At 39.7% G+C, this 23,139-nt stretch overlaps 1 protein-coding gene across 2 annotated transcripts; it reads left to right on the top strand.

Annotated features, from left to right (window-relative positions):
• Positions 1–926: 926 nt before the first annotated feature.
• LOC110300118 (arylamine N-acetyltransferase 2) lies at positions 927–8,983 on the top strand. 2 transcript variants are annotated; one of them, XM_021170178.3, is made up of 3 exons: positions 927–985; positions 6,631–6,713; positions 7,311–8,983. In XM_021170178.3, exon 3 carries the CDS (start codon positions 7,317–7,319, stop codon positions 8,187–8,189), a length of 873 nt encoding a protein of 290 aa, XP_021025837.1. In that variant the 5' UTR covers positions 927–985; positions 6,631–6,713; positions 7,311–7,316; the 3' UTR covers positions 8,190–8,983. The 2 variants fall into 2 exon arrangements, with proteins under 2 accessions (XP_021025837.1, XP_021025839.1); XM_021170180.3 differs by lacking the exon at positions 6,631–6,713.
• Positions 8,984–23,139: the final 14,156 nt, after the last annotated feature.

Raw genomic sequence — 23,139 nt, 5'->3', positions numbered from 1 at the left:
CCCAAGTGCTAGGATTGTGGGTATCGGCCACAGGGTAGCTGTTTTGTTGTTGCTGTTGTTGTTGTTGATTGGGCTTTGGTTGTAGGAATGTAAGAGTCTGGAAGTTCTAGTTTAGGTATAAAACTATACAAGCAGATTGCCAACCAGTGGTTGTTGTTAACAAAGGAAGCAAAATCCCTCAGAACCACGCAGAGAGGTATTGCTGTGCGTGCGTCACAGTGACCCAACTGAGCAGATAGATACTGGGGATATAGTTCTATAACTCACTTCTCCTCACCTGAGCCACACCCTACTCCCTGCCACCAAGCATACATTTAGGAATCTATTTTGACAATCCAGGATATAAGAACAGTGTGTGCCAAGGAGTCTTTAAATTATAGTGTACAGGGAAATAGCTAAGAAACAGCAAGCATTATCTACAAGAATCATTAGTACAAATCAAAAACAGAAATACATAGGACACTTGTCGTTTTTTGCAACACATGTCCGGACACACGTCATACACATTCCACAGTGCCTTTGGATAGAGCAGTAAAAGGACCCGAAGATGAGAAATGAAAGAGAAATAAGGGGGAAAACAAAACTAAGTGGAAGGAAAGGCATACATTAGGAATGTGGGTGACATGTGGTAACTGCTTCCTTCTCTACATCCTTCATCAGCTTTGCCAGAGCCTATTTCAAGCTCTGACCTCTCACAGGCTCCCAGAGATCATAAACTCTGTGAAATGCAAACCTATCACAAGAAATGCAAAAATATCACGATATCTCACGCAAAGAACGGACTAGAGAAAGAGTTCACCAGGGTTAAGTGAAGCCCTACAACTACATTTCCCAGAGATCCTTGAGTTGGTTTAAAAAAAAAAAAACTACGCATAGGGGGCGGAGCAACTTGGACAGCCAATAAGAGCTCTTCCTTTGCAGACCGGGGGAACTGAAACTCACTCAGCTTGCTTCCTGGTCCGCCCGGTTGCAGTCCTGGTAGCGGGTAAGTGGGGGCTCCCTAACAGACTTGGAAATCAGGATTTCTTCCTCTTCCGGAAGGAAGACCGGGAAAGAACAGCACAACCCAGTCCTGACTTTCCAGTTCCAAGTTCTTTCCAGTTCCAAGTTCTTTTAGAAAGTTTGGGTGGCACGTACTTCGAACCCAAGCTATTAATACTTTGCAGTACACAGGTGATTCTGACAAATGTTTTGTTTAAGTAGGTGACAGGCAGCCACATTCTATTAGATTTGAAGAGTCATTTAGTTCCTTTAATGCTGTTTTCTTATCAGTCACAAATGAACTAGTAATGGTGATTACTTAAAGGGTTTGTGAGCGTTCAGGAGGTGCGTTAACAGCATAGAAAACCAATCCCTCAAATGGATTCCCTCTGGGATTCTTTAACAGTGTCATTCACTGAATTTCCAGAGGAACTCTTGGAAGTACTTTTGTCATGCTTGAAGAAGGGGTAAGTGTGTAGGGTCTTAAGGAACACCAGAAAATCGACTACTTCCTGTGACTTGAGACTGAGACGTTACCTTGGAACAGAGTCTACAGGTTTACTCAACAGTGTGGTGCCAGCTCATGCCAAAAGTCCTTGGAGCTAACGCCCCCATGACCCATGGACCCTGATATCATTAACTCTATCTATTCTGTACTTTGGGCATAATGTCAACTACATTGCTTGGCTCTTTTCTGATAACAGTTCTGCTCTTTCTCCAGCTCCGGTTTGACTGCCTCAGACTCAAAGCAACTGACTCCACCCTGACTTTAAAAAGCAAAACAAACAAACAAACAAAAAAAAAACAGACAACTGCCAACTCTAATTTTATTTTATTTTATATTTTTAAACTTCCTGCTAAAGACTAACTGTATAGTTTTACCATTTTCATCCATGGCCCGTATTTCTCTTGCCCTTTGCTAAGCCTATTAGATTGTTTGCCTAGTAGCATCCCCTGCCTTTGCCTGGCTGTTGGAGGCCTTTACTCGCAGCCTTGGATGCCATGTAGGTTTTCTGTAACCGAAGTGCAGCTTGTTAGTGCTCTTTGCATATGGCCAAGCCAACAAGTCTAGTGCCTTCCACCCAGTTAATCAATAAGATGGCTTAGGGTTGTCAACAAAGTTGGATTCTGTGGGCTTCAGGAACAGAAATGAAAGAGAAAAGAAAAGGAATTAAGGGAGAAAGTACCACACATACAAAATTACAAGCAGCTCATTAGCTCTCATTATAACTTCACTGAATATCAGCAGTAATCCAAGCAATAAATATAGTGGCCCCTAATGGTGAATCCTCCTTCTAGTCTGACTACTGTCAGAAACCTATCATAGGCTTTCTCCATCCGGATTGATCTTCTCTATTTTTTTTTTCTATGTTGGCTTCTTGTTCACAATTACATTTGGCAAAGAATAAGGAGTTCTCTTACTAAAACAATCAGAAATCAGTGTTTTACATGAATGATGCAGAGGTTCTAAAGACAGAGTTAAAACCAGGAAAGTTCTGCACAGCAGCCTGGTCTTTGGGGGCTATATCCAAAAATGACAATTTGTGATTGGTATGCCATATCATGTAGGGACAAATGACACCAGCTGGTATAACTATTGCATATTGGTTATTTGACTAAATAAATATTCCAGTGATCTTCAGAAAGCAGCAAGACTTTTAGAGGTTACAGAAGACCCTCCAGAAACCCCCACTTTGTGTGTCTTAATCTGGTTATTGCAGTTCTATGGAATGAACTTGAAGCTGACGAAACTCAAATTCCCCCAAATCAGATGCCGAGGCAAAGTTACATGTCTGAGTGAACTGAGGAAGTGCTGGTGTGTGTGTGTGTGTGTGTGTGTGTGTGTGTGTGTGTGTGTGTTTGTGCAGTCCTGCCTGTATAGGTTATAAATCACAAGTTTGCCCACACAAAAGCAAGGAAGCTATTCCTTCAAGGCCTTGTATCAACAAGTCCTTGGTCCAGAGCTGTGCTGGGAGGACACTTACTTGACAATTATTTATGCAGCCTTTACCAAAAAAAGCAAGGGAGGCCCAGAAGCCATTGCGGAGACCTCCAAATCACCTATGGAGTGTAAGGCTTTATATATAAGCATAAAGGCCATGCCTCAGACATGGTGGGAATGGGAAAAAGAATCTACAGGTCTAAGTGAATTACTGACAGGATTATCACAAGCTCACTTTGGTCTTGAATCTTCTCCAAGCTCCTGTGCCCATTTGTGTGTGGGTGCACAAGCATGCCATGTTCTCTGTTCTTCAGTATATGTGGTAGAGAGATGTGTAAAGGGTTTCGTGTGAGTCGTGGTGTATTTTACACTGTACTTAGCTTTTATTATCATCAATATTGTGTTTTTCTGTCTGTCTTTTAGTAAATGCCTTTACCCACTGAGTCATCCACCAGTCCCATAGTGTGTTTTCTTCAGTGTATCTTTGTCATTTTAGTTAGGGTGTGTGATCCAAGTCTTCCTGGGCTCTGTCTGTCCTTATTTTACTGCATATATTTTTGCCTCATATGGCAATAGAGATTGGCCAATCTTTACTGCTATATGAGGCATATATATATATATATATGTATATGTAGGTATTTATCTAGATTAGGGATTTAGTTCGTCTTATGGTTTAGGTACAGAATGAATAGCTCAAATGCTGAAGGCTGATCCCCAGCTGCTGGGGCTGTTGGGTAGTGATTTAGTTGTGAATGTTCATACCTCATGAATGGACTGAGTGGGTTCACAGCTGAGTGGGTTCTTAGGAAGTAGGTCCTGGTGGGAGCAAGTGCATCACTGGGGGTGTGCCATCAAGGATACATCTTGTCACTGACTTTTTCCACTTTGTCTCTACTTCTTGGCCACCATGAAGTGAGGTTTTTGCCTTGCCATGGCTGTTACCATAACACTTCTGTCTCAACACAGACCCACACTAACGGAGCCAGCTCACCAGACACTGATGGCTCTGAAACTATGATCCAAAATAGAGCTGTCCTCCTGCAGGTGTTTTGCTTAACATGTGTGTTGCTTTCTAATCACAGTGGAAGGTAGCTAACCACTGCTACAGAGCCTTAGTTGGACTTTGGACTGGATGACTCCAGTGTTTGCAATTCACATGATAAACAATAGATGAGAGTCAGAAGATGCCAAGCTAATCTTGAGGGCTGGCTGTCTTGGCTGATCAAAGACATTGTTCTTGTCAGGGAGAGTATCACACAAGTTTTCTCCAGCCACGGCCCCACAGGAACACTGACTTTATAAAGATCTACACTGTCCAGCACATGAATGTTGTTAGCTCCCATTAGCCATTGCAAAAACAGATATTCCTATGGTGACTTTTTAATAGTCCTTCAGGTCTTCCCAGTTCTGATCAATTCTCAGTCTAGCTTTATGACCGAGTTACATCTGTTTATAAGAGGAATAGGCTTGTTCAGGAGCCATAATATGCATTCCTTTCTACTCCATCCCTGTATGGAAAAGATACATTGTATTTTATAGCATCTCAGCATGTTGCCCTCTCGATTTCTTGGCTTTCCTTTGCCTTTGCCTCTCCACTGGTTGGTAAAGAGGAAGTGCTTCACCAGGATAGCTCATGGTTGTTTCACATTGTTGTCCCATGCCGGCTAACATTCTAATTCATTAACATGCTAACAGAATAACAGTCGGGGACAGTGTGCCCTTTGGTGACTTTGTAAACAGTGTTCCATTATTTTACCTTTGTGTGTTTCTGTGGAACTATCTAGTGCCAGGCTGGTATCACCTTCCTTATGAAGAACGACTTAATTCTCTGCCAGATGCTTGAACAACTCTCCTTAATCTTAGATTTCCATAATTAAATAGATAGAATGTTATCTCCCTTGTTTTTCTGGTAGGATTTCTGCAAAATTTTCATGCATGCACACGCACACACATACACATACAGACACACACACACACACACACATCTTACACCTTAAATTCTTTTTTCTCTAAATTTTATTCCAATTTTGTACTTTCCATTGTAAATACTTTGGTTCCTTTATATTCCTGTCAGCACTTTACTGACTTTGACATGGCTTTATCTCTCCATTAGCCTTGACTCTGACCACCAAGTGGTCCTTCTCCATACCTAGTATGTTATTGTGTATTGTGTTATATCTATAGAGTACTGCTCATCACAATTAATGTAATGTCTTACATAGTGTCCATAATTAGTTTCTAAGTTTGAAGTCTTTCATTGCAGAAAGCACAATGTTCAGTCTTTCTTATCTGTCACCTATTTGAGACCATTTATCTGTACTATGTCCCTCTAAACGGCTTTTAGTAATTTTTTTTTCATTAATCCTCTTTGCTATGCTTGTCATAGCTCATCTCCTAGTGACACTCCCCTGGTACATTTTCATTCTCTGTTTTCACTTTTTAAACATGTATGAATAACATAGTCTCTATTGTTAATTTCTTCTGTGAATCCAGTTTGTCTAGTAAAATGTCCAATTGGAGTTGTACTTTTTCATTTTGGAATAGGTGAGAGAATCAAATACTACAGGAGATCCTTTAGTGGCATGTCTTCTACATGGAAGTTGTTGCTCTCCTTCTCTGGTGGCATCCACATTGAGACTGCCACTTTCTTTTCCTGCCTTTAGTCCCTGTTGTAGTTGTTGCCTCAAAGAAGGCCTCTGCACATACCACTTTCCATGTGTAGTCTATCTTTCGGTAGTAGCCAGGGATGTGAGACATGCTTCATCCCTCCTTGCTGTTCCTATGGCAACTAATGATGTGGATTGTGGCTTCTAGGTTCTGTACTTATGAGGACATCCAGGTACTTCTGGAAGTCCAAACATAGAAACTATCATGGTGCTCCTATCCCTCAACATTCTCCTTTCTGTAAGTTTCCCTGTGTAGCTCAGATATTCACTTTTCAATGTAGTCTTCTCTCCGTGCTTGTGATGTTCTGTGATTCCTCATAATGTATGCTACAGATAACTACCCCTTGGCTTTCAAGAAATGCAATGTTAATTTAGCATTTTACATTCACTTGGGGTTTATATTCTATGACAAGAATGGGACAGTCAGGAAAATTAGTGGGGGCTGATTTTCTCCTTCCACATTCTAAGTTATGGGGATCAAATTCAGGTTGTCAAACTCGGAGTCCAATGCCCCATTGTCTCTAAGCCATCCTCCCAAGCCATATCATATTTCATTTTTAAACAGTACTTCCCTGAGTTTGGACCAGGAAGAAGAAACATTCTAATACTTTTAAATAAAGGACAACAACCTACTTTGAAGTAAGAAGTCTCAAAAGATCTAAGTATGTTTACCAGCCTTATCTAGGTCTTGTCTGTACTGATGACCAGACTGAAGGAAGGCTCCATCCTTGCATAGCGTCTCTGTGAGCCTGCATGTGAATCTATAGTATTTTCCTTCATCGTCTCCCATACCTACTACTCCTCAAGCACCCACAGAATTTTCCCTTGAGCCCCGTCATTATCAATGTACAAGTGCAATATATTTAGCCACAGAATATCCAGGTATGTTTTTCTTACAACATATAGCTAGTATTGAGCCCCTAGCCCAAAACTGACTTAATTGCAATGAATCTACAGTTACCAAATCTAAAAACTTAATCTTCAAACAAAAACCAAAACCTGACTATTGCTTATGCCAATATTTCTGTTATTTCACTGCAGTGTCTGGAATTTGTTTCCAAGTGTCTCTTTCAGTCTCTTCCTCTGTGGATCATCATTGTTGCACACTTTCCCCCCAATTCTGGGTAAGCATCAGTTATGTGGTCAGTCATCCATAAAGCACAGCTCATTCTGTTCTCTACTACATAGACTCAAATACCAAGGAGCCAAATGAGGGCAGGGAACATCTAACTAGATTCCCTTTGCTCTCTCTAACTCTAAGATATTTAATACTTATGTAAATGGTACCATGACAACTGTGTACTATATTATGTAATCCTTCTGATTCTATAAGCAACTGTTCAGATGCCTATTTTAATGGATTCTAATTAGAATCTTTTTTGTTATTTGTCCTTGTCTGCCTTTTTACTTTGCACCTGTACTAAGTATATACAAGAAAGAGAGCAGAGCATACTACGTCTAAGCAATGTATTATCTGGCTCACCATTTGACCTGCATTTCAAACATTCATCTCAGGTCACTTAGATTATTTAACATTTGTTTTAGTGCTATGAACATTGATTGTAGTCAGTTCATATAATAGTGGCAAAATAAATATAGATAGCTCTAAGTGTTCTCTATATTTATATCTTGAAAATGAGTTTTAACCATAGTCACCCCAATCCAGTAAATTCACAAGCAAACATGGTAATGTTTGTTTTGGATTGTTTTTCTTGCCTTAGGAAACCATGGACATTGAAGCGTACTTTGAAAGAATTGGTTATCAGAGCACCAAGAGCAAACTGGACTTGGAAACATTAACTGAAATCCTTCAGCACCAGATACGGGCTATTCCCTTTGAGAACTTGAACATCCATTGTGGGGGATCCATGGAACTGAGTTTAGAAGCCATCTTTGATCAAATTGTGAGGAAGAAGCGGGGTGGATGGTGTCTCCAGGTTAATCATCTGCTGTACTGGGCTCTGACCAAAATGGGCTTTGAAACCACAATGTTGGGAGGATATGTCTTTAACACTCCAGCCAATAAGTACAGCAGTGGCATGATTCACCTTCTAGTTCAGGTCACCATCAGTGGAAAGGACTACATTGTTGATGCTGGGTTTGGACGTTCCTACCAGATGTGGGAGCCTCTGGAATTAACATCTGGAAAGGATCAGCCTCAGGTGCCTGCCATCTTCCGTTTGACAGAGGAGAATGGAACCTGGTACTTGGACCAAATCAGAAGAGAGCAGTATGTACCAAACCAAGAATTTATTAACTCAGACCTCCTTGAAAAGAACAAATATCGAAAAATCTATTCCTTTACTCTTGAGCCCCGAACAATTGAAGATTTTGAGTCCATCAATACCTACCTTCAGACATCACCAGCGTCTGTGTTTACTAGCAAATCATTTTGTTCCCTGCAGACCCCAGAAGGGGTTCATTGTTTGGTTGGCTCCACCCTCACTTATAGAAGATTTAGTTACAAGGACAACGTAGATCTTGTAGAGTTTAAGAGTCTGACTGAGGAAGAAATAGAAGATGTACTGAGAACTATATTTGGGGTTTCTTTAGAGAGAAAACTTGTGCCTAAACATGGTGATCGATTTTTTACCATTTAGAATATGTAAATTTTTGGTGTCCTTCCATGTACTTGGAATTTTTATGATAAAATAGTCAAACTGGTGACATGGACATACTGGTGGTCATGTTGATGTGTGCTAGGAAATACCCAGCATTGGCTTACAGCTAAATTTATATAGAATTTGTGCTAATTGTTAAGTAAAAGGAATAGTGTGAAAAGCATTCCCATTAAATTCAACGAGCATGTATCCCATATCAAATTTTTATGAGGTGTTACCTGTACAATTTAGGATTAGGATTCAACAAAGAAGAATGAGAAGTGTATGTGATTAGGGCCCAAGAGAACCAGTCACACAGCAAATTATTTCTTTCTGTGTTGTTTTTATATCCTCTTCTTTTTATATGATTTTTTCTTACTGTGGGAACAAACACCAACTGAGAAAGTTGAGCTTGATTTTAAAAATGTAAGTCTAAATTAATAAAAATGATGAAACATATATCTAAAACTTATTTTCAAAGTGGTATATTGAAACATGTTGACTAATATGTGAATTAAAGGTTTTGTCTGGAGCTGTTAGGATGCAATGGAGTTGGTGTTTTCTACAAGGGAGTCTTATGATTATTTTACTTCTCTATCATGCTGATTGATCATCACTGCTGACTTTACTAGATTTATAACCACATAGAAGACACATTCCTAGGCATTCCTGGGAGTATTTTTTTTTTTTTTTGAGAAGTTCAACTGGAGTTGAAAGACCCAACTGATGAAGAAATGTGTGTGACACCATGCCTCCACATTTAGGCCCTGGACTGAATAAAAGGAAAAAGCTGAGCAATCTTTATTTAATTCTTCTGTTAGGGCACAGTGTGACCAGATGGTTTATGGTCTCACCTCTACAGATATCACTGAGCCCTTAAACAATGCGTTAAAGTATATATAGATAATACGCATTCTATCTGTAACAAATCAGCCACAGATTTAGGTGTGTGTGTGTGCGCGCGCGCACGTGAGAGAGAGAGAGAGAGAGAGAGAGAAGAGAGAAGAGAGACAGACAGACAGAAACAGACAGAGGGACAGAGGCACAGAGAGAGAGAGAGAGAGAGAGAGAGAGAGAGAGAGAGATCCAAATCTACAGTAAATAATAAATATTTAGTCTGAAGTTGCCACCTGAGAACCATGTCATCCACTATAAACTATCTCTCAATATTAAACAACTTGAGATTGATTGTGAAACTATAACTGTTCTTCAACCCCATTAGAAATCCAAGGTATGCCTTTAATCCCAGCACTTGGGAGGCAGAGGCAGGAGGATTTCTGAGTTCCAGGCCAGCCTGATCTACAGAGTGAGTTCCAGGACAGCCAGGGCTACACAGAGAAACCCTGTCTTGAAAAACCAAAAAAAAAAAAAAAAAAAAAAAAAAAAAAAAAAAAAAAAAAGAAAAGAAAAGAAAAAAAGAAAGCCAAGTACGACTTAAATGAAATATTAAATATCTGTTAGATAGATGTCTGGATAATGTCTTTAAGTCAATAATTGTGACATTAGGGGAGGTTTTAATGGAAGTTCTTCCATCTTGCTTCACTGCACTCTACAAATGTCCCTTCTGTGTTACATTATGTCCCTCTAGCTTGAAACCCTGTTCCACTGTCATCTACTGACTTTATCCTTGATGGAAGATTTATATCAGATTCTCAGACCTATGAGTATGACTGGCACTTCAAACTTAGAATGTTGACTCTTCTCTACCTCTCATCTTCTACCGTGCTTCCCCGTGTCAGGGATATAATGTAAAATTCATACATGTCATACATGTCATACATGTCATACATGTCAGAGTAGTTTTCTCTCTTCAACTGTGATTATCAGGAAAAAGGTGACATGAGAAGCAGCCTTAGAATGGAAGGAAATTCTTTAAGCTAGTGGGTTTCCACCTGGATATTTTATGTAGTGATGTAGACATGGAGAAGGGCACATGTCCTTGGCAGAGGTTGAGAACAGCCCTGATGTGACTAAAAAGGAATAATAAAGTCGTGTTTTCGTTAATGATGCTTTCCCACCTCCCTTCTCTGACTTTGTTGCTAACGGTTCTCTTTGCCAGTGTCAAGCCTTTCTGGTACTTCAGAACAGGAAAGGATTTCACACATTTATCAAGACCACTCCCCTGACACAGTGCACTGAGCCAACTAGACTATGACCCATCAAGAACAATGAATTTTTAGAACACTCTTATCAATTTATCTGTGCAGTGTGTGTCTTAATTCCATCCCAATCACTTTTCCTTAAAGCTTTCTACTGTGTGTGGAAAACAAAAATATGTCAATATATATATAATTTAGACATTAAGAGTTGAGTGCTGACTGCCAGGTGTTAGTTTCTATCAAATGAAATTTAAATGAATAAAGAAAGGAGACACCCATCAAAATGTATATAGCCCTCCATTCTCTAGTTACCCAAAACTGTCTGTTCTGGGAACCCTGTAGAGATTAGAATATGCCAGCTTCCATTAGAGCTTCTAGGTAGCCCTAATAGCTAGAAGAAGCTTGACCCTGTGGCTATGTGAAGCTGTGTCCCACTCTATACTATGTAGATAAAAGAACTGTGACAAGTCCCAATGTCCCTTTAGCCCTGCTAATTAATGGTTCCCCTTTTAATTCTGTAGAGGAAACCACAGGAAGTAGGCTTACTGTATATTTACATCTGTTGCTGGAAATATTAAAAAGATCGACATGTTCCCACTCTTGTGCCAGCAACTCTCTGCCCCGGAGATCTGGCTGGCCATGTGCTGGTGGGCAATGGCCAACCTGTTTTTATCTCATGGAGACCTGACTCAGAACTCCACAATCTCTTTACCCAGCCTGCTAGATTCCCACTGGAGGGTCGTTATCATGCCAGCCCTGTGCTTCAAGCCCACCACAGCCTTTGTGGTGCACATCTAGCAAACCTACGTTTTGCCGCCGCTGTACCTTTCTCTCTTGAAGCCAGTTGAACCACCAAGTGAAGGAAAACACCACTCAGACTTAGTTCAGAAACAATGGTAACTCAATCTCTGGATGCAAGAACTAAAACCTTATCTTGTATTTAATCTGATTCCTTCGGTGATAAATCCTGACAGATCCGCCATGATACCGGGAAACTCTAGCAGCTCCATCTTGCCCTTATGCTATCCTCATTCTAAAAAGACCTAATTTTCTCCTATTTCCTCTCTTCCTCCATCCAACCCAAAAGTCTCCTCTATTCTTCCAGTGATTGGCTCCTTTATTTATTAGGGGATTGGTTCACAAGAAGTCACCTGAGTATGTGACTCATTCCTCATTCCAGACAACCCTCCTTGGGAGAGAGGAGTTAACATAAAAACACAAGCAGCACAAAGCCATCCACAACACTTCCCCCTTTCCGTTCTAATAGAAAACAAAACATTTCTCTCAATATAGAGCACATCTATTACCATTTTGTAGTTTATAAGGTATAGATAGACCTAACACCCAGTTCATCAATTTTGTCATCTATCCTAAATTAAAAATCTTACCCTTCTACACCTGACTCAGGTCCTGGATTTAGATTGTAAGCCATCTTAAAACCATCCTCTCAAATCTATATCCTCTTTATTAATGCTAAACAGCTTAGGATGGCTATGAAACTACCAGTCCTCAACCCCACCAGAAATCCAAGAATGACTACTATTACCTGAATATATGAGAAGCACAAAATGTAGCTTCCAAAATTTATCCAATTTATAGAGAGCTCTGACCACCTGGAGAGTCTCTAATACTTCAAAACGTTGGAGCACTGGTCTTCAGCCTTCTGGCCCAGGACCATCTGACAGAACTTTGTAATGAAGAATTTTGAAGGGCTGATTACCCTATCTTGGCAGAGATTATTGGTCAACTATTTCACATAGTGTGATCTTTTTCTGGACAGTATTTTGTCTGTAGATGAAATGAGGCAATTCTTGCCTAGTGGCTATCTTGCCACAACTGGAGCAACTCCACTGATGGTCAATTTCTTCTTTGAATTCAAGAAAGGGAATGCTTTCAGGAGCATACTTGTCTCAACAACAAGTGAATAAATAACATTAAATGTCACATTCTGTGGATTTTTGATGTTTTTGAAAACCAACTACCTATGTAAAGTAATCTGGACTGTTTTCTGTTAACTTCTCTCAGCTATTTCTTTTTTTTTAATTAGGTATTTTCCTCAATTACATTTCCAATGCTATCCAAAAAGTCCCCAATACACTCGCCCCCATTCCCACACCCACCCACCCCCACCCCTTGGCCCTGGCATTCCCCTGTACTGGGGCATATAAAGTTGGCAAGTCCAATGGGCCTCTCTTTCCAGTGATGGCCGACTAGGGCATCTTTTGATATAAATGCAGCTAGAGTCAAGAGCTCTGGGGTACTGGTTAGTTCATAATAATGTTCCACCTATGGGGTTGCAGTTCCCTTTAGCTCCTTGGGTACCTCTCAGCTATTTCTAATTAAAATTACTGAAAACACCCTAGCAATAAACTCAGAGCCATGACTTTGCTATTTGGCCCTTAACTCACAGGCTTAATCATCTAAGATCAGTTTATAAGAATAATTATAGAAGGACTGGGTCTAAGCCCTGTACTTTCAAAATTTTTTGTAACAATAGAAGAAATTTATATCAATGAAACCCTTGATTTTCCATCAGAATAAATTCTGTACCAAAATAAGAACTTATGACTTCAATTTAGTAACAATTATAAAAAATTTCTACCAAATGAGATTATGGCTATTCAATCAATACTAGCTATTTCCTCCCTGTTCCAATTATGACCATTTCTACATTCTCTAGAAAGACAACCTTTAATAACCCCCAAACACAGGGAACTGGGGCAATGACTCTTTATAACATCCTCAAGCTAAATATGGGCTTTGAGATATTTTGAAGGGGTGGAGGAAGGGTAGGGAAAATGGGGGGAATTGGTTGGCCTTAAGAAGGCCACACCAATGATTAATGTAATCTCTGATGTCTGTATCTTGACTGGATCTGGCTGAAAATCCAAGACATCCGGAATTCAAGCAGAGACTCACCAAGGCTGTATACTCTGTAATATATAAATCTCAAAACAAAATTTTAGTATCATCAAGATAACCTTTTGGTTTGATTCTCTGGAATCTAGTTTTCAGGGAGTCTCCCTCTATCAAATCCGATCCATAGTACTCTGGAAGGTGTATAGACACAAATCACCTTGTCTAAAAGCACAAAGATAAAACCTTTCTGCCAAATCAGCATATCCTTGAGCCAGTAATCAGAAAAACCTTTATTATGACCTCTCTCCCAGAAGAATAATATAACCATAAAACTCTACATCACATCCTTTTTGAAAATTAAAACTATCCAAAACAAATGAGGTAAACTAAAATACTGTATTTGCCTGTTCTTAGGCCTTTTCTATTTTGCGATGCAGGATAACAACCCAGAATTCCCGTGAAGCCAACATTAGAAATTTGAGTATCCTGTGAGGCATATTAGAGCAATATCCTCTTTATACCATCTTTAAAACAATTGATTCACACTTTTATCTGTATCTGCTTATAAGCAGGCAGCTAGTCAAAGCAGGATTTAAACCCAGAATTCCCATGGAGCCCACATTAGACAGAATTTGAATATGCTGTAAGACATATGAGAGCAATATATCTTTATAGAATCTTTCTGCTCGGCTCTCTGCCTGAAGCCACAGACATTGTTAATTAATGCGTGCTCACTGCCCTTTCTACTTGAAGTCGGTGACTAATTTTCCCTATCCTAGTTCTGAACCATAGGTGAAATTCCCCGCGCGATTTGGACAAAATCTGTATATAAATCTATCCTAAAACCAAATAATCTCAATTTTATAAATTTACCATTCAATCAATCTCTGCCCCCAAGAAATAGGCAACTTCCATTCTACAGCTCTCTGACTCAGAGCAGTCTGCATTCCCCACAGCAAGGGACCTCAGAGCCTGCTTTCTATGTTTCAATTCCAACGCTTGAGTCCACGTGACTCATCTCAGTGATACCCAGATACTCACTTAAAAAAAGAAAAGAAATAAAATAAAACTCTAACTCTCCGGCTAATCATCTTACATTTCTAGTGGATTCTTGCTCAACATATCTCTGAGTTTTCTGTGGTCTAGGACCACTATAGATGAGAATTCCTGCTGTAGCCAAAGCAATTCTCAGTGTATTATAGTGATATGTCTATAATGAAAAAGGAAGAAAACATGAGAGAAATAGTCTAGCACTGCACTCTCAAGATACTAGAAAACCAGGGGCTATCTAACTTCAAAATGAATAGAAGGGAAATGTAAAGATCAGAGCAAGGAAACAGAACGCACAATAACAGCAATACCAAAGGTCGGCAAGAGAGCTGGAGTTTGGAAAGTTAGATGAACTGGAAACTGTTAACTAGATTACATAGAAATTAAAAAGTACTAAAACAGAAAGTGAAAGGGAAGACCTTGTAACTAATAGCAACTACAAAGGTTTCTAAAAGACTTCAATGAACAGCGAATGAGCTCACAAATGAGAAATTAAGGGGAAAAAGTGAGTTTGTAGAGACATATAGCAGGACCGGAAAAAAGGGGGTGTTTGAATAGACCAATAACAAGAAAGAGCATTGAATCACTCATTAAAACTCTCTAATTGAAGAGAAAACCCAGAAGCATATGGCTTGATAGCTGAATCATTTGAAGAAAAAAAATAATTAGCAGTACTTCTCAAATTCTTTCTGCGAACTGAAGGAAGCAGGAATATTTCTAGCCTTTTGTCACCTGACCAAAGTCAGTGACATCCCCAGAAAGGAAAATGGCAGTCCAGTTTTGCTAATGACATAGCTTCAAAACTTTCAAGGGATCACCAATATTGTATTAGGATTTACCTTCTAGGTGAAAGAATGGTTCAACATACACCAATCAGTTAATGTGATTTATCATACTAACAATATAATAGCAGTAGAACCACTTCAGGAGATGCATAAAAAGTTACCATCAAAATTCAACTTATTTTCCTGATGTTAAACTCTCAATGACTTTGACACAGAAAGGATGCTCCTCAAAAGAAAAAAAGTAATATGTTACAAACTCTCAGCTAACATCATAATCTAAGATGAAAAATTTACAGCTTTCCCTGTAAGGTTAGCAAGAGCAAGGATGCTCAGTCCCCAAATTCTGTACAACCTAGTGTGGGACATTCTAGTCCCATAGGAGAGGAGACACATTCAGTCAGAAATGAATTTTTTGGGGGGTCTGGGCCAACTATGATCACATGGGAAATGCTATGGTCTCCACCAGAGACACCTTTTTCCACCTCCCTTTCTCTGTCTCTGTGTCTCTCTGCATCAATCTATCTATCATCTATCTTTATGTCCATCCATCCATCCCTTATCTCCATCTCTCATTGGTTCTTTTACTTCTATTTTGTTGTTGTTTGTTTTGTTTTATTTTGTTTGTGAGAAAGGATCCCACTATAGCCATGGCTGGCCTGGAACTTGATATGTAGACCGGGCTTACTTTGAATTCAGAGATCTGCCTTCTTCTGCCTCCCAAGGGCTGGAATTAAAGGTATGTGCCACCATGCTCAGCTGAGACTCTTAGAAATAAACAAACCCAGTAAATTTGTGTGATGTTACAGTAATCAAAAAAGAACAAAAGCCTCTCCAGTGCCTCCTACAGAAGTTTCCTCCTACAGAAGATGGGGAAAAAATACAAAGAACCACTGACAGACACTACATACACAGAACATGAGAGACCTTGGAGCACACAACTCTAAATGGAATGCTTTCACCAAATTACTCCCTTCAAAACTCAGCAAAATGCACAGGAGAGGAGGCAGAAAGAGTCTAAGAGCCAGACAGGATGGAGGACATCAGGCAACACGGCTCTCTAAGTCCACTGAGCAAAGCTCATATGAACTTACAGAGACTAAAGCAGCAAGGACAGGGCCTATAGAGACCTGCACCACGTCCTCTATGCACTACAGCTTTCAGGCTAGTATTTTGATGGAACTTTTAAGTGAACAGGTGGGTTTCTGATTCTTGTGCCTTCTCTTGGGACTCTTTTACTTCTGTTAATTCGGCTTGTTCAACTTCTCTGTGATGGACATTTTTTAACTTATTATATTTTATTTTATTATGTCTTGTTATTATCTCTTAGAAGACTGCTCTTTTCTAATGAGAAACAGAAAGAGAGTGGATCCAAAGGGGAGAGGAAGTAGAGAGGATCTTGGAGGGGAAACTGTAATCAGGATATATTGTATGAGAAAAGAATCTGTTTTTAAAAGAGGGGCAGTGGTGGCTCATGCCTTTAATCCCAGCACTTGGGAGGCAGAGGCAGGCAGATTTAAGTCCAACCTGGTCTACAGAGTGAGTTCCAGGACAGCCAGGGCTATACAGAGAAACCCCGTATTGGAAAAAAAAAAGAATCTGTTTTTAATAAAAGGGGAAAATAGAAATTCCAAAAGACCATTTAGGTTTTATAGTTTCGGATATAAAATATTTATTAAGTGAGCCCTATTTAGAAACAAGAGTGCTTACTCTAGTCATTTTTTACATGTAGTGTGACAGCACTGTGACAAATGGGGAAAGCGGGAAATTTTGAATATATAAGGCAATTCTTAAAAAGAAAAAGAGATTTAAAAATTAATAGCACCTCTATATGCTACTGTTAGCTCTTTGGAAACAAAAGGTAGAAAGCCATCTCTTTCACAATAGCACACACAAAAATGGTCCATGAGATTGCTTAGCGGTAGCATTCTCATTTAGCCCACACAAGACCTTGGGCTCAGTCCCCAGACACACACACACACACACACCAAACAGGAAATAAAATCAATTATGTGTGTGTATGTATATGAATTTCAGAAAGGAAGTGAAAGATTTGTAAACTAAAAATGGTAAAAGCCTTATAAGAAAACTCTTCATGCTTCATAGAAATTGAAAAGTAACCTAAACCTTACATGAACACAAAGGTTCATTTACTAAACTCTTTGCTCCTAAAATAAATTACTTAGCAACTGATAATTTATAAACCATGTATATTTACTTGTTAGAGTTTGATAGGCTATAAGCAAAGAGCTCAGGGTAGGCTTTAATAAAAGGGCCTTCCTGCCTGCTGCATGGTATTTGAGAGTGGACATACCATAGGTAAGAAGTGGGAGGCTGGCAAATAGTGTCTCTCTTCTTATAAAGCCAGTACTCTCACCATTACCTTAATCCTCATGACTACAACTAATACTAATTATCCTCGCCCCCTGAACTCTATCCCTAAGCACATAAGTGTATAAATGTGGACATTAATTTCTAAATAAATTTTAGAAGACTTATTCAAACCATAGCCAAAATCAGCTTTAGCAAGAGGACAAACTCAGAGGTATCACTACTGGATTTCAAAATTCTCTACGAAGTTATGGTGATAAAAATAACATGCTATTGGCATTAAAACCTGGCACATGAACTAAGAGACCAGAATAGACAACCCAGAAATAAACCCACTAACTTATGGTCAAGTTATTCACAAAACTACCAGGAAAGTTATAATGAGAAAAGGAAAGCCTGTTCAATGACTAGTGTTGAAAATGTTGACTATCTACACACAGAAGAATGAAGTAAGTTATCTTACCCCTTACCCAGGAACAACCCCAATATGGACAGATGACTTGAATTATAAAAGTGCCAAATAAAAGCATAGGAAGAAATGCCCCCATGACATTGATCTGTACATTGTCAGAGTAGACTTCAGATCACAGACAATATAAGACAATATAACTGGTCAATGGAATTGTATAAAATCAAAAGGCTTCTGCATAGTGGAGAAGGAACCAGTGAAGCATCGAGACAGCACACACACTAGAATAATGGGTTTGCAAATCACATACCATTGAATGGACCAATATCCGAAATATACAGAGAAAACAAACTAATCAATAACAAGAACGCCAATAACCCTATTAAACATATGCTAATGACCTAGGCAGACTCAAAAGGAAATGTCAGAGAAATACAGTGAAACCAGTATGAAAGGCCACTAAGCTATTTACTAGGTTGATCATTATCCAAAAGATGTTTTTTTGCTTTGTTAATTTTTAATTAGATATTTTCTTTATTTATATTTCAAATGTTATCCCTTTTACTGGTTTCCCCCTCTGAACCTTCCCTATACCATCTCCCCTCCCCCTGCTTCTATGAGGGTGTTTCCCCCTACCCCAGCCCACCCACCCACCCACTCCCACTTCCCTGTCCTGGCATTCCCCTACACTGGGGCATCAGGCCTTCACAGGTCCTAGGATCTCTCCTCCCACTGATGTCCAACAAAGCCATCCTCTGCTACATATGTGGCTGGAGCCATGGGTCACTGCACATGTACTCATTGGTTGGTAGTTTATTCCCTGGGACTGTGGGGGGGGGCAGGTGTCTGGTTGGTTCATATTGTTGCTCCTCCTATGAGACTACAAACCCCTTCAATTCCTTGGGTCCTTTCTCTAACTCCTCCATTGGGGACACTGAGCTCGGTTCAATGGTTGGCTGCAAGCATCCATTTCTGTATTTGTCAGCCTCTGGCAGAGACTCTCAGGAGACAGCTATATCAGGATCCTGTCAGCAAGCACTTTTTGACCTCCACAATAGTATCTGGGTTTGGTGACTGTACAGGGGATGGATCCCCAGGTGGGGCAGTCTCTGGATGATCTTTCCTTCAGTCTCTTCTCCACACTTTGTCTCAGTATCTCCTCCTGTGGGTATTTTGTCCCACCTTCTAAGAAGGACCCAAGTATCCAAACTTTGATCTTCCTTCTTCTTGAGCTTCATGTGGTCTATGAATTGAATCTTGGGTATTCTGAGCTTTTGGTTTAATACCCACTTATCAGTGAGTATATACCGTGTGTGTTCTTTTGCAATTCGGCTACCTCACTCAGGATGATATTTTCTAGTTCCATCCATTTGCCTAAGAATTCCATGAAGTCATTATTTTTAATAGCTGAGCAGTACTCCATTGTGCAAATGCATCCATTCCTCTGTTCAAGGACATCTGGGTTGTTTCCAGGTTCTGGTGATTATAAATAAGGCTGCCATGAACATAGTGGAGCATGTGTCCTTGTTACATGTTGAAGCATTTTTTGGGTATATGCCCAGGAATGGTATAGGCGGGTCCTCAGTTAATACTACGTCCAATTTTCTGAGAAACTGCCAAACTGATTTCCAGAGTGGTTGTATCAGCTTGCAATCCCACCAGCAATGGAGGAGTGTTCCTCTTTCTCCACATCCTTGTCAGCATCTGCTGTCACCTGAATTTTTAATCTTAGCCATTCTGACTAGTGTGAAGTGAAATCTCAGGGTTGTTTTGATTTGCATTTTCCTGATGATTAAGTATGTTGAACATTTCTTTAGGTGCTAAGTTCACAGACTCCTTTTATCAATATGATAAAGTAGTATACTTTAGAAAATAGTATAAAGGTGACTCAAACAACTAAAATTTGAATTATTTGAAGATTCAATAATGCCATTTATGCATCATAGCCAATGGAATTGAGATTGGTATACTGTAGAAATGTCTGCTCTCCCATGTTTAATATATTAGTAACATGTGTAATCGAAGAAAGTTAAGACAGTCCTAGTGTCAAACATTTATATTCCCAGCACTCTCTGAGGCAGGAAGATCACATATCAGAGCCCAGTCTGAGGTACATGGCAAATTGGAGGTAAACCTGAGCAATACAGTAAGATTCAACACATAAAAGTTATGAAGTAGTAACAAAAATAATTTTTTTTGTAAAGGAGGTTCATCACAACATGTGGAACTATATTAAATGGTCATAGTGTTAGAAAGGTTGAGAACCACTAGCACAGAGGGGAAAAGACACATAGCACACAGACACCAGCTTAACCTCCTCATGTCCGATGAGTTGTGTAGGTGTGTTGTAGAAATTTGTAATCCCGTTCCAGGGTTTCTACCCTGCCTTTGACCATTTAGTTCCAGGAAAAAAGATGCACACAACCTTTCTATTTATAATAAGTCTTAATCAGCACTAGAGCTGGGCAGATATCCACCCTCCATGCTGCTAAAATGGATTTCCTGTCAAGAATCCCGAGTTGTTACTATGTATCATTTGGGCTGCTCTTAACTCCAATTAGCCAGCCCTCGGGCTAATATTTTTGACTTCTAATTCCTGGTGGCCTTTTCTTCAGCATACAGAGACTAGACAACAAACGCTACAGCTAGCTTTCTTTTCTTTTTTTTTTTTTTAGATTGCATTATTTTTTAAATTAGAAAGATTTTTTTCTTTTTTTTAAATTTTTAATATTTTTATTACATATTTTCCTCAGTTACATTTCCAATGCTATCCCAAAAGTCCCCCATAGCGCCCCCCACTTCCCTACCCAGCCATTCCCATTCTTTTGGCCCTGGCATTCCCCTATATTGGGGCATATAAAGTTTGCAAGTCCAATGGGCCTCTCTTTCCAGTGATGGCCGACTAGGCCATCTTTCGATACATATGCAGCTAGAGTCAAGAGCTCCAGGGTTCTGGTTAGTACATCATGTTGTTCCAACAATAGGGTTGCAGATCCCTTTAGCTCCTTGGGTACTTTCTCTAGCTTCTCCATTGGGAGCCCTGTGATACATCCAATAGCTGACTGTGAACATCTACTCCTGTGTTACCTAGGCCCCAGCATCGTCTCACAAGAGACAGCTATATTTGGGTCCTTTCAGCAAAATCTTGCTAGTGTATGCAATGGTGTCAGCGTTTAGAAGCTGATTATGGGATGGATCCCTGGATACGGCAGTCTCTAAATGGTCCATCCTTTCATCACAGCTACGAACTTTGTCTCTGTAAATCCTTCCCTGGGTGTTTTGTTCCCAATTCTAAGAAGGTGCACAGTGTCCACACTTTGGTCTTCATTCTTCTTGAGTTTCATGCGTTTAGCAAATTGTATCTTATATCTTGGGTATCCTAAGTTTTGGGCTAATATGCACTTATCAGTGAATACATATTGTGTGAGTTCTTTTGTGATTGTGTTACTTCACTCAAGATGATGCCCTCCAGGTCCATCCATTTGGCTAGGAATTTCATAAATTCATTCTTTTTAATAGCTGAGTAGTACTCCATTGTGTAAATGTACCATAATTTCTGTATCCATTCCTCTGTTGAGGGACATCTGGGTTCTTTCCAGCTTCTGGCTATTATAAATAGGGCTGCTATGAACATAGTGGAGCATGTGTCTTTTTTACCGGTTGGGACATCTTCTGGATATATGCCCAGGAGAGGTATTGCTGGATCCTCCGGTAGTACTATGTCCAATTTTCTGAGGAACCGCCAGACTGATTTCCAGAGTGGTTGTACAAGCTTGCAATCCCACCAACAATGGAGGAGTGTTCCTCTTTCTCCACATCCTCGCCAGCATCTGCTCTCACCTGAATTTTTGCTCTTAGCCATTCTGACTGGTGTGAGGTGGAATCTCAGGGTTGTTTTGATTTGCATTTCCCTGATGATTAAGGATGTTGAACATTTTTTCAGGTGCTTCTCTGCCATTCGGTATTCCTCAGGTGAGAATTCTTTGTTCAGTTCTGAGCCCCATTTTTTAATGGGGTTATTTGACTTTCTGGAGTCCACCTTCTTGAGTTCTTTATATATATTGGATATTAGTCCCTTATCTGATTTAGGATAGGTGAAGATCCTTTCCCAATCTGTTGGTGGTTTTTTTGTCCTATTGATGGTGTCTTTAGCCTTGCAGAAGCTTTGCAGTTTCACGAGGTCCCACTTGTCAATTCTCGATCTTACAGCACAAGCCATACTGTTCTATTCAAGAATTTTTTCCCTGTGCCCATATCTTCAAGGCTTTTCCCCACTTTCTCCTCTATAAGTTTCAGTGTCTCTGGTTTTATGTGAAGTTCCTTGATCCACTTAGACTTGACCTTAGTACAAGGAGATAGGAATGGATCGATTCGCATTCTTCTACATGTTAACAACCAGTTGTGCCAGCACCATTTGTTGAAAATGCTGTCTTTCTTCCACTGGATGTTTTTAGCTCCCTTGTCGAAGATCAAGTGACCATAGGTGTGTGGGTTCATTTCTGGGTCTTCAATTCTATTCCATTGGTCTATTTGTCTGTCACTATACCAGTACCATGCAGTTTTTATCACAATTGCTCTGTAGTAAAGCATTAGGTCCGGCATGGTGATTCCACCAGAGGTTCTTTTATTCTTGAGAAGAGTTTTTGCTATCCTAGGTTTTTTGTTATTCCAGATGAATTTGCAGATTGCACTTTCTAATTCGTTGAAGAATTGATTTGGAATTTTGATGGGGATTGCATTGAATCTGTAGATTGCTTTTGGCAAGATAGCCATTTTTACAATGTTGATCCTGCCAATCCATGAGCATGGGAGATCTTTCCATCTTCTGAGATCTTCTATAATTTCTTTCTTCAGAGACTTGAAGTTTTTATTATACAGATCTTTCACTTCCTTAGTTAGAGTCACGCCAAGATATTTTATATTATTTGTGACTATTGAGAAGGGTGTTGTTTCCCTAATTTCTTTCTCAGCCTGTTTATTCTTTGTGTAGAGAAAGGCCATTGATTTGTTTGAGTTAATTTTATATCCAGCTACTTCACCGAAGCTGTTTATCAGGCTTAGGAGTTCTCTGGTGGAATTTTTAGGGTCCCTTATATATACTATCATATCATCATCTGCAAAAAGTGATATTTTGACTTCATCTTTTCCAATTTGTATCCCTTTGATCTCCTTTTGTCGTCGAATTGCTCTGGCTAGGACTTCAAGTACAATGTTGAATAGGTATGGAGAAAGTGGACAGCCTTGTCTAGTCCCTGATTTTAGAGGGATTGCTTCAAGCTTCTCACCATTTACTTTGATGTTGGCTACTGGTTTGCTGTAGATTGCTTTTATCATGTTTAGGTATGGGCCTTGAATTCCTGATCTTTCCAAGACTTTTATCATGAATGGGTGTTGGATCTTGTCAAATGCTTTTTCTGCAT

Source organism: Mus caroli, unplaced genomic scaffold, assembly GCF_978045245.1.
Source record: "Mus caroli unplaced genomic scaffold, Mus_caroli_1 scaffold_10, whole genome shotgun sequence".
Classification (NCBI taxonomy): domain Eukaryota; kingdom Metazoa; phylum Chordata; class Mammalia; order Rodentia; family Muridae; genus Mus; species Mus caroli.
The sequence above is the reverse complement of the archived record's forward strand: the minus strand, read 5'-3'. Positions and strand labels throughout refer to the sequence as shown.